We start from the raw sequence: 12622 nt of genomic DNA on the forward strand, positions 1-12622 counted from the left end.
CCTTTACCTACGAATCTTGATTGCATCTGATCTTGTCCAATCTAAGTTAGATCAAAAAATGAAATACATGCTAATTTACAGCTGGAGGTATTCCGATTCGTTAGGTGAACAAGTACTTAATTCAGATTAAGGGAACCATATTTTGAAATAATGGAACTAGATAAAAATCACTAAAATTTTCTAGAATATCGTGATTTTCAGAAAGACTGTTGTGTAATTTGCAATACCGTATGCCACTGCAAAAGCCCAAACTGTAAAATTTGAATAATTAAATATTTATAACTCAGGTCTTCAGGTAGTGTTAATCAATCGCTCCTCTTCTGTGTTTACCCCAGCTAGTGCCTGGCTCGGTGTGTCAAGATCTGGACAAGTCAGTCTTAGAGATCACTGAAGCTCAGAGGGAGAAAAGTCACCTGCATGGGGACGTAGGGATGAGGAAACACTCGAGCCTGTAGGAGGATAATTTAAACTGCTGCTCTTGGGAGGTTGTTTGTCAATTTGGAGTTGCTGAAGGAGTCTCAGCTGAGACGGTTTCATTGATAGGGAATAGGCAACAGGCTTGTTTACACAGGGGCAAATGAGAAAATTAATCTGAATTAACTTTGCAAGTGCATTGGTTAAAAGCATTAAAACATTGTTTGGACGCTCGTTCAAAATTTGAGTGTCCTAAATTGAATTTAGTTTACTTCATTTCCAAAGTGAATTAAGCTAAACTAAATTAAAGCTGCCTTAATTCTAAACAAGGGAGCCAGAGGTGTAATGTAGTTTAACTAGACCACTTCAATTCCACACACCCAGTTAATTCAAATCAGTTATTTTGCATAGCCATATGTAGGTATACCGTTGCAAACTCCTATGGACGGAAACTGTATTTATACAGGGGCTGGGAAAAGGGGACCCAAAAGTCCAGTGTACCCTCTCTTGGCCATCACGATTGTAACGGAGCGGGATAGACACCGTATGCCGCTGAAGGCCCGGGGAAACCCATAGCTCTGCAGTTAATCGGATGGGCGCCAGATATGTGATTTAGGAATAGAGTAGATCTGCACTCACAAACTTATTCAACTATGCAAATGCACACACTGGTATGGGCCTTGTAATAGAGCAAGGTTCCACATTAATTATCTATCAGTATTCAGATATGTTGGATATTACATAATGGATATTATAGCCTCGTTATGGATGAGTTCTAGGTGGTTATGACTTACTATTTGTAATAACCGTGCTTGATGCTGTACAAAACCATCCATACAGCTAGCTGGTGATGGTTACAAGCCACAGATCCGAACAGCCTATTTGCCCATTAAACTCTGTTAAAAACTGTAATGGTTGAATAAATGTTTATTAATTCTTCATGGGGTCTGAATATATAACATGTGACCCAAATGTCTAACTCCATATAGCCACAGTTACAAATGCAGACCTATAGGCAAGGATAAACAAGTACGCGCATTGTGTGTTAAATTAAAATGTACTAAGAGACAAATGCTAGTGAATTTGCAAACACGATATAGATACATAAACAAACATATAGCTCCTATTCTCAAAACATTAGACCTGATAGTGACTTACATGAGCCAAGCAGACTGGCTACAGATTTGCCTTTTCATTATAAAAAGATGGCTTTGTCCTATAAATCTGAAAACTAGACTGTCTTCTACAGAGATGGGTGCCAACTTTATGCTGGGAGCCTGCGCTCTGACATGCCTGCATGTGCCTGGCTGCTTTGGGCAGCATGATCGAGCAAGGAACAAATAAGACCAAGAGCAGTGAGGACTAGGACAGGGAGGGAAAGATTGGGGTTCGCTGTGGAAATCTTCAACTTTTCAATGTGGTTTTCATGTTGAGTCAGGCTTCGATAAAATTCTACAGCTACATTTCGGTGTTGGTGTAGCCTGCTGTTTCAATAAAAACTATATTATTCTAATTTTAATTTTTTAGCATAGTCTCGCTTTCACCCTAAAAAGGTCATTTTAGAGAGAAAAAAAAATTTTTTTCCGTTCTGATAAGGCTAAAATTCTTCACATAATTTTGTTCATTTCTTTAAAACCCAAGATAAAAATAATGTTAGATCTAAATTGACACATTCCCAGCACTGGTTTTGTTTTGATTTTGGGCAAACATCTTCTCCTGGTAAGGGCCCCACTATGAGATTTTCACCAGTTCTGACAAACGTAAGGGAAGCACACACAATGACACCCCTGTAAAGGGAATCAATTACTCGCTGAACACATGCAAGCACATACTGCCATGGAGCACTCTACAGGATAGAGAGATAGTACACAGCTAAATACCCAATGCTGCCAAGCCCCCAAAGTCCATAGTCAATACCCTCCAAAACTGAGAGACTGGCATAAAATCCACAAGGCTGTAAATAAGAATGTATTTGGGTTTTTTTTTTTTCCTTTGCCTTTAGTGCTGGCCCCTTGGGAGGCAGCCAGGTCCCACTTCCACCTGGCTTTTGCAGCCATAAAAGCCAGAAATACCTTGGTATTAAATGAAAGCCGAAATAATCGCTTATCTTCAAGATCTGAGGTTTTACACAAAATAGCGGGGACGGCATAACTTGGAAGAGAGTTGAGAATGTTATCTACATTTATCTGATTCCTCCCAGTTCAAGACTCCTTTCCTAATACACACATGTCTTCTGTTAATCAAAATGAATGTCCACAAGGAATTCAGCACAGACTCCTGAATTTTAATAAGTGGAAATGGGCTCAAAGCAAAGCTTTCAATTAAAAGTTCCCATGCTCCAGATTAAGATATTTAACCTTGGCAAGCCCATGTGTTTCTGTAGGTCTTCTTAACTCACCTGCTGGCACAGCCGCTGTTCTGACAGCCCTGGCCCGTGCTGCGTGGCAGTCACCGGCGTGCTGGCAGCTCGTGGGGCTGTGCCCTACGCCAGCTCCATGCTGCTGCAGCCACGCTGCTAGCAGGACCCAAGCCGGCCAGCCGTAGGTAACAGAAGATGTCGCTTTGAACTGCAGTCATTGCAGTGTAGGCATACTCTTAGCAAATGATTAATTCCGAGGAACTCGAAAATTTCTGGGCGTTTTCATGGCAGAAAACTCTTACTAGTGAAGGGGACGTAGCTGCTGGCAGTGCTCCTTTCCTGCTCTCTTCCTGTGGCTTGTCGTTTTTTGAAGCTTTTGGTCTTTTGTTGCAGAGACTATGAGTTTGTGGGAGGGGGAGTGGTGGGTCTGTAGCTGCTGGGGTGGATACTGTCGTGGGTCCTGTGAGTTGAACTTCTGCGCCGTGGTTGCCCGTGATACTAGAATTTGGATTTGATGACCCAGGTGGTTCCTCCCAGGCCTCTATTTCTATGCCCAAGACCAGAAGAACCCTTTTGTCCTTTAATATTTCCCTAATTCACCTTAAACCCGGGATATCAAACATCTACACCCAGGATCAAGTTTGCCTCCAATATTTTGTTAACTGTACGACATCTTCTAGATGTTTGGATTTTAATGAATTTCCAGCTTTCCCGACTGCAAAAAAAAAGCCTTCCAAACGTGAACTGAGTGTAATAAAAGTAGAAACACCTGCCTGAGGACATTTCTACGCTGCAGTCACTGCTTGACTGCAGCTCATGTAGATATACTTTAGCCAGCTTTAAGCCCGCCAGCCTGGGTCCTGATGGCTCTGTAGCCACAGCTTTGCAGCGCGCCGCAACTATTCAAGCACACCTTCTGTCTCCCAGGTGGGTTTTGCACCCTCACGCAAATCCACTTGCACGAACGGGAAAATGTTTCTCAAAGCCTAACGCAGCAATTTCTTCCGGGAGGTCAGGCTAGGCACCTTACACACGTGGGGCTGGCTGCGGTCAGCCCCATCAGTACCAGTGGCATGAAGCTGTGTGTTACTGCTCAGCAGGGTGAGCTGGCAGGCCAACCCCCTGCCTGGCAGACCCCCCCTCCCAGAAGGCAGGCATCCTCACCTTTCTTTTCTTGCACCCCTCTTCCTTACGTCTGGACTTGTACTGTGTAGCACAGCAGAACTGGAATGGGCAGAGATCTGCTAGAAGCTGAACGTTAATGCTCTGCTCAAATTAAATGAAATAAAACCATATGGTGTCATCATGGGTCACTGGTTTAAAACAACAAAAAAATCCTAGCTCCTCTCTAAGCCCTTCAGATAGTAAAACTGCTGCTGTGAATTCTGCCTCTTCTCAGAGCGCAGCCAAGAAATGCAGTGAGAGAACAGGGCAGGATTGGGCTTTCTCCTGTGTTTGGAGTGAGCAGGCTAACCTGGAACAAAGTGGCACTTTTTTCCCCGTGTCTTCAGGCATGATCTCAGTGTAGCTCCAGTGATGGTGGTGGACCTACACATATTAACAGCAGATAAGGAGTCAAATCTTCTCAGGGAGGGCTGGCATTGTGTTTTGAGATATGCAAAGCATCTCCGTTTCGACCTCTCGTCTACTTGGAAGCTTCAGGAAAATAGATAATCCCTCTTCAGGCACCTTTTAGGACTATCAATCTATCTATCTAATCAATCGAATTAATCTGTCATACGTGTGCTTATATACTCGTGTAGTACACAATCACCCTTCTTCTCTCTCCTTTTCCAAAAGGTAGGGAGAAGGAAATGTGATTTTCACGACAGGAGAGAGTTTGAATGTGTGAATATTGCTCGTGGCCCCTGAATATGGCAGGGTTTGAAGGCATTCTGCTGTCTTGGCAGGGAGCACCAGAGCCTCAGGCCAGCTAGTGAGGAAGCTGAGTCTGCTGCTCCTGCCAATGTCAGCTGTTGTTCTGAGGGTTGCAAGTGTTGCGGTAGATTTTGAGAGCCGTAGGAGAAGCTACTGCCCCCTCCCCCCCGCTTCCTAATGGAAATGATGTTGCGGCTTTTAGGGGGCAACTGCAGCTCTGATCTTCCCAACTACATCTGCTGCTGCGAATCCAAACGCGGCCACCAAAGCCAGTGCAGCTGAAATACCGCTCCTGTTGCCTTTGCCCACCTCTCCTCCCTTCGCGCACAGCCACTGTCAGCAGGGTACATGTCACTTCTGCTTCAAGCAGGGGAACGAAGCCAATACTGTGCTACAGCTCGCTGAAGCACTTACTTGGCCCCTGTTATTAGAGAGCCTGAGCCCTTCACTCCTCCTTCCAGCTGTCCTCACTGTGCCCCAGGTGGCACGGCGATGCTCCTATCTTCACACTTCAGGCAGGAAACAGAGCACAGAGAGAAATGCCATTTGTCCAAAGTCTTGATGAGAGATCCATGACAGAGCAAGGAACTGAAGCCCTTTCCCTAAGTCGGATTAGGCTCGAACTATCAGACTTTCTGTTTCCCTTCCTGCACCCCCCAAATCCCTTGGTTGTTTTTCCTCCCCATGCTATGAAGCTTGCTTTCCGTTTTGAACTTTGTGCAAACAAGACTTCCCCCCGCCCCCCATGTTTCGCTCAGCTGTGAATTCAGCTGCGTCTTAACCCATGCACAGAAACACAAAACTCTCTCCTCTTCGAACCAAAGCCATGCTCAGAGCTCTTTGTGCCTGCGCAGCACCTATCTGCAGGTGGGATATTGGTGGCTCCATGGGGGCTGTCACCAAGGGGCCCAAAGCTGCCTCCTCCCACCCCATGTTCTCCCTCTTCTCCTCAGGCATGCTTTGACGCCGGCATCACTGGGATGGTCACGAGCCCTTCTGCAGGAAGCAGTCTGATGCAGAGAAGGCATCGCTGTCTCACTTAGCCCTGCACCAAGTCCCCCGCAGGCTGCCTTGTCGCTACCGCCAGCGCAGCCCGTGGCTCAGCAGTACAGCCCTGCGCTAATTAAGCAGCGCGGCACAGCAGGGTGTGTGTTCCTTGGCCATCACAGCCGCCCTTGGACACACTGCAGAGAAAAGGCTGAAGCTTCGCAATGTTAGCCTTCCAAGAACTGCTTTAATTGCCCAGTAATGCACACCCTGGGGTCTTGTAATGTGCTTCTAATATGGAGCATTTAAAATACGAATACTCCAAAACAATTACAAGGAGTTTGGTGATTTGCTGAGTGTATCCTTCCGCTCTGAAAAATAATCCGTGACAAAGGAACACGATCAAAGTGAGGATACCAGAGCTTTCTGAAATCTGTCAGGGTCTCCTCGGGGCAGCAGGACACACCGCTCTTTCCCTTAGTGCAACTTCAGTCTGTTCTTCCAGGGTTAAAAGAATTGCGAGTCTGGGACTCTGGATGATTCAGACCTACCTCGTCTCCCTCTGATCAGCCCTAGTATGATTTTTTAGTTGAGATACTGTCTAAAGACTCTCCCAGCAATAGTAAGAGAGGAGAAACCACAGAGTACGTCAGGCTATAAGAGAGTTTGGATAGAAATGTCAGAGAAGCAAGGGACATTTCCTATGATCTGTCATTCTTTTAGCCAATCATTTCTGGACAGGTCTAGAAGTGATTTTTTACTTGCTTATTTACAAGGAGTGCAGGAAAGTTCTGCTTCTCAGAAAGGACTATGGCTCAGCTAATTTTAACTTCCAATATTTCTTTCTACATTCTTGACCAAATTTGTTTAGAGCTTGTTACAACAGTCATACTAGGAGAGATTACTTTTGTCTGTCCATCTGTATTCGGAATCAGCAAAACGAATTGCATTAAAACTTCTGAAAATAACGAAATATTAATCAAACATTGGAAATTCGTGATCTAATGCTGAACGTTTTAAGAAAGTCAGAGGCATTTGGAAACAGGCAGTTGGTTTCAGCTGGAGCAGTATTAACTCTAGAAAGAGCCAACTATGGTAACTCATGAATTCCAGGAATGGATGTATAATTCAGAGTATGATACGATGTACTGTAATGACATTATATGCCATTACTTAAGATAATATTGCATATTAAATTCAGATTGTGGAATGAAGTTCAGTTGCTTTACTGCAATCAAAGACCTATAAATGTCCTGTTGCTGAAACTTCAGAAGGTTATGTATTAAATCCCTCTATATTCTTCTAAACTCAAAGTAGACAACTTGTGCAGAAACCTCCCACTGGAAAATGAAAAATGGGAATTTACAGTAAGTACCAGTTTATGCCCCTTATTAAACACAAATGCTGTTATTGGAGTCACCGACTGTGATGGAATTAGAGCAGGGATGAAATTAGTCCAAAGTAACAATTTATTTTGGAGAAAAGACAGACGTTTGAAAATATCTGCATTTACTTCAAGAAATCAGCACTGCTGACTGGTGTGCCAGGATTTGTGTCCCTTCTGCTTTTGGGAAGGGCTGAGGAAGCGTTCTGCAAAAAGGCTTGTCTTTTTCCAGTGTCCAGAGGCAAGAACAAGCCATCAAAGGCAGCAAGAGGCGATCAAGGTTTTGCTCCCTCTTACACAGCAGTAATCCAGAAATCCTAGGTTTGAGGCAGCAGAGCTGGCTTAGTGCGTATTTCAGTCTCCAGCCAGGGTGAGAAGCTTTCAGCAATCCCAAAGTTTAAAGCAAGCATTATTACGTTGAGTCTGTCGCTACAGGCCCAGGTCAGCTCTGTTCATCTTTTATCTGCTGTTTCATTAGGTGGTCTCGTGTAGGACGGACTCACTCGAAGCCTGTTAAAGCAGCACCAGTGATGCCTGGCTATCCTGCTGTTTATCGCTGTCCCTGAAGGAATCGACCCAGGGGGATGCCCTGCCGTATTCTGTACTGAGCGTTAGGGTCCTGAAATTTCTCTCTTTCCGTACAACACTGGAGTTCAGTTGTGACTGTTGGGCAAAGGAGCACTGCTGGGGAGAGCCTCTTCATGACCTGTCTCTTCTTTTAGCCATAGGAAATACCTTTTACCTGAGACCTCATTAGATTCGCTGTGCATCTGATGCCAAGAATGATTTGACCTGAGCCACTGGAGGTTGCACAACCAGGACTGCTCCCCTTTGCTCGTTATTTCCAGACACTTTCCCTTGACGTAAAACCAGTTTCATTCTTAGGAGGGGAGCACTTTTGAACAGGGCCTTTCACCTCTGGGTCACTAGCTGAAATCTGGCCCTGGTTGGTAGTGACCGAAAATCATTACCAGCTGACGGCTACTGGGTGAAATGAGCTGGTGAGTCTCATTCCAGTTCCCAATGGACACATCTCAGTAAACACAGTCACAACTGGCACTAACTGGCATTCTCAACTGAGAGACCACAAACTGAATGGGGAAGGAAACTGAACCTTCCTCTTCATCCCCTGCCTGGGTTTCTGAAGCATTATGGACAAGCATTTTATACCACCATCATTTCACAGGCTGTTTTCACTCTAAATGGCTTTTGAAAACTTTGCCATTTTCATGCAGCACGATTCAGCGCAGCCCGATCGGCCATCTCAGTATAATTAGACTTATCTTACGGTTCTCCTCAGTAGAAGCTGAGCTGTCTGACGCCACCTCCCAGTACGAATGGCAAGCCTGATGTCATATCTCAGTATGAATGGAACCGTCTGATGTCACCTCAGTGCTAACAGGACATTTTATAATATGTCATCTAAGGCTGCAGGGGAAATCTTCGAATCCATTCACTATGCTACACTACAATAGAACATAACACAGTATAATGTGTAGGTTAACTTAGACACCCTCAGGCAGATTTTGGATAGACGGATGGATGGATGGATGGATAGATACATTTATACAAAGTATACATACATTATATCACTCTATTGATTTTTAAAAAGTTCCAGGTCTGCCTGGCTATAATGAGATTTTTGAACTTTGTGTTGCGATCAATGAGGGGAATATTATTGGCCTGGAGAATTGATATACCCGCTCTCTGTGGCTTGTTCTGCTCCTGGACTGCCCCTGCCCCCAAGGTGTACGATTCCATCAGACACTTAACCTCTTTTACAGTGTCATCAGGCTAAAAGGAATCTAATAGTGACACGGGACTTGTGCTCAGCACTCTGGCACTATTGCTTTCCTGTCACAAATAATTTATAGCTTTCTATTTCCATCCCTTTGCCTGCACCCCATCCCCTCTTTCTGTTTCTCTGGGCTGGGGGAAATCAATAAACTCACACAACCAGAGTGGCACTTCAGGGGATTTTAGGGGGAATGTGAAAAAAGAGAAGAGAAAAGAAAAAAAAAAAAAACAGAAAAGAAGAAAAAAGTTATATTATTTGCCCTAGCACAGACTTCTCAGATCAGCTTCTCAGCTAGTGCAAATCAGCGTGACCGCAGAATCTGGCCCTGAGGCCCCCGGACACCTTTTCTATAGGTCCTCAGCAGCTATAGATTAGGGCCCTTGGTACCACTGACCTATATGGGGCAAAGATCTGGTTCTCTACGCCCAGCTAGAACTTGACATTCCCTGCCTCCAGCTATGTCCCAGGCAGCTGCGCTGCCACTCCGGCTACTGCCCAGGCTCCATCATGTGCATATCAGAGTTTCCCAACATGCAGAGGTGATATGCTCTGAAACACCTTTATTTTCCAAAGAAGGTTTCACTCATAGGAGTTGTGCTTTTTCAAAAATGTCCTTTCAACATCTCTGCCTATCTCTATGCATGCCCTACTGCCCACTAGCCATGCATTTGCTCTTTGAAGTTTTGCCAACTTATTTAGAATGAATCTTTAAGGGAAGCTCTCAGGTGGGCAGGGAGAACGTGTTATTTGCTCTCCCTTCTGGAGAGACTTTTGGGGAGAATATAAAACTAATATAATGCAGGGTTGAGAGTTCCAGAAACTCACACTGAAAAGCATCTGCAGCCTCCACCCTAACTGGAGAGGCTTGTTTTGATCTCAGAAAGGAATTTGGTCTCCATGGCCTCCACAGGTCATGGCTTATTTGCCAAGTTCCTTGGTGAGACAGTTGTTCCTGAGTCACAGATACCCAGCATCTGCCAGTAGGCAGGGATGCTGCCAGTCAAGTACTAGGTGCTAGTGATTTTCTTTCACCACCGACCTCAGCTGGATTTAAACCAGTGACCTAGAGGTGAAAGATTTCATGTAACAAGAAATGGAGCACTGACAATTACAGTTCAGTTTATTTTCATTCTGAGCTGCATTATGATGGGCTTTGTAGCATTCATTGAGGCATCTTTTTGGGTGCCCATGCTGTGTTCAGTCACCACCTGATAAACACCAATTTTTGCTCTCTTTGCCAGAGCTTCTTTTTCCTGGCGATCTATATCCCATCAGCACTTCCTACAGGTGTCTTCTGCTCCCACCTTCTTATTTATGAAGGGCAAGGGCTTGGGGCGAGCCTTCCATCGGTTCAAAGCATTCAGTTCTATGCCAGAAAGGTATTTTTTAGGTACACAACAAAATTAAATCTACACCATTTGTTAAGCCAGCAGTGGCTCTGTCAGCTGCAAAGACTGCCTTGTGCTCGTGCTGGCAGATTAACAACTGTCAATGCAGTGGCTGACACACGGGAGATCCTCGCTCGTTGACTGAGCACCACAGTTATTGCAGTGAATACCCAAGTTTGGGGAGAAGACGACAGAGCAGAGCAAGGACAATTCTCTGGGAACTGGACCAGCAAAGCAGTAGAATCAGGATCACGAGAAGGCAAATGATGCCACTCTGCTGCACCTAGAGCTCAGACCAGTCTTCAGGTTCTGACAGCTGCGATCGCAGGTACGCAAAGGCCCAGAAAAGCTGCAGTTGAGTTCTGAACATGTTTTGCTCTTTTCCAGGATCATCAGAACCAAAGTTCAGCAACCTTTTCACCCAACACCAGACGGGAGCGCGACAGGTGTGACTGCACCAGGACATACTATCGGTAAGAAGACTGGCATGAGGGGTCATGACAGGAAAGGTGGAAATAAGGATGAAGCTCAGTTGAGGGAACAACGTCTGACAAGGAGATGCTAAGCAGAGCAAAAGGGAGGAGGGGGTGGGGGAACAGAAACCTCAGTGGAAATCAGAGGTTTCTGTTCTTCATTTCCCTCGTTGCATTGCAGAGAAGGGAATCATGGCAGAGAAACCAGGCCAAGGTAGGGGTTTGCACAAAGTGATTCTGCCTCAGCATCCATTTCACGTCCGTGCCTTCTCCTTCGCCTCCCTAGAGAGAAGTATTTACCGCTATCCTGTCTAAGCACCAGTCTTCACCTTTTCTCTCCTTCTTACTCTGACTATCTTTTCCCCTCTCTCTCCCAATTTCTCTTCTCTCCCTTTGCTGGAACTGGTCCATTTCTTAGAGCTAGTAATGCACAGATCGGGGTAAGATATTCCTGATGCCTCACAACTGAGTTCTTTATTGTTCTAGCTCTGCAGTCAGGTATCCCATGAGTGTATTTCACTGAGAAAATGCATTTTCTGCTGGGGGAGACGGGTTTATCGAGGTGCACAGAAGATGGAGGCTGTAATAAAGTGACCAAATACCTACTAGTCTGTTGTGTTTAAAGGTACTGTGCTAGATGTGTGATGAGGTACTTTTCACTGATGTCTCTGTGGGCTGTATGGTCTGCTGTTGCTAGCATAGCTTTATCCAGTAGCCATTCTGAGCAGGAAAAAAACATGCAGTATTCTGGGATACTGTGAAATTCAGTGGCTAATTCACGGCCTAAGACAGTGTCTTAGATACTGTTGGTTACTGAGAATCAGCTGCTATACAAGGATTTACTGGAAAGTGTTGGTCTGCGTGAGACAGAGCTGGCAGATACAATCCTGCACACGAACTGTGTTCAGGAGCACAATGAAATTAATTGGCCAGTATGGAAGGGCATTTCTGGATGCCCTTTTAATCTGGGCTTGCTCACTGCACTGGGAATCACTGACCACAACAGATGGAGTTGGCGGATATTATTCGTTCTTGGAAAAGTAGTGCAATATCTAGGGAATGCATTGGCTGAGCTGGGATATTGGTTGCGAATGCTGCTACTGGAGTCTCGAATTGCTCTGGGATGTACTGGGAAGTGTGGGTCTACATTGGATAGCGTTGACAGATTCTGCTCCATCCTGGAAGGCTTGTTTTGGTGATATGGATTGCTTCAGGTCAGTCCTTTATGAGCTAAATGACGGGTAGAGGCCTATAAGAGAATTGGGATATTCTCCCCATTACTGGGACATAGTGAGACATAATGGGCATGCCTACTGGATGCATAGCTCTACTTCTGTACTCTAGAGCCTTGATTATCATGAAGTGATCATTTCTAATCTGGATGACTTGTCATTTCTGATATATTGGAAACTCATGAGCAATCTTGGACAGCCCTGAGTGGCAGGAGGAGTCTGCCTGGTGACATTGGTCAGTGCAAAAGGAAGACACTAGATTTTTATTAGTCAGGGTTGGAGTATGTATCACCAACTCACCATTTGTTGTAGTAGGGAACTGAATTTATTGGCCCAACACTGAAGTGCTTCCAGCCTATGCTAAGAAGGTAATTTTTCAATGAGTGTTTTGGGTGGACATACGCACTCCTGGCGGAAAAATGCTGAGAGGAAATGATCTGACAAAATATGGACGGACTAGGAAGTCACTAGAGAATGTGGCCGCTGCAGCATTGCACTCAGTTACCATGGCATGCACTGGGAAGCCTGCTCTGAACTGGGATATAACAACAAGGTTTAGCTTCTTGATGGAATGGACTTGCTTGTTATTAATGGCCCCGTACTGGAAGGCTGTGGAGCTATGGCATAGGAACAGACAGGCAAAGCTGGGATGCAGCAACGTTAGCAGTAGAGCGAGTACGAGTCTTTCAGTGTGAGGGACTAGGAGTCT

General features: G+C 45.1%; 1 protein-coding gene across 2 annotated transcripts in view; it reads left to right on the forward strand.

The window, feature by feature from the left end:
- Positions 1 to 12622, forward strand: part of PAX2 (paired box 2) — a gene marked incomplete at both ends in the record, with an annotated part of 84780 nt that overhangs the window by 23930 nt on the left and 48228 nt on the right. For both annotated transcript variants that reach the window (XM_082486099.1, XM_082486098.1), the window contains one exon: positions 10596 to 10681. In XM_082486099.1, coding sequence (XP_082342225.1) covers positions 10596 to 10681 — 86 coding nt within the window. The remainder of the gene's footprint in view (positions 1 to 10595; positions 10682 to 12622) is intronic.

The sequence above is a fragment of the Vanellus vanellus genome, assembly GCF_965231255.1.
Source record: "Vanellus vanellus genome assembly, chromosome: 7".
Lineage (NCBI taxonomy): Eukaryota > Metazoa > Chordata > Aves > Charadriiformes > Charadriidae > Vanellus > Vanellus vanellus.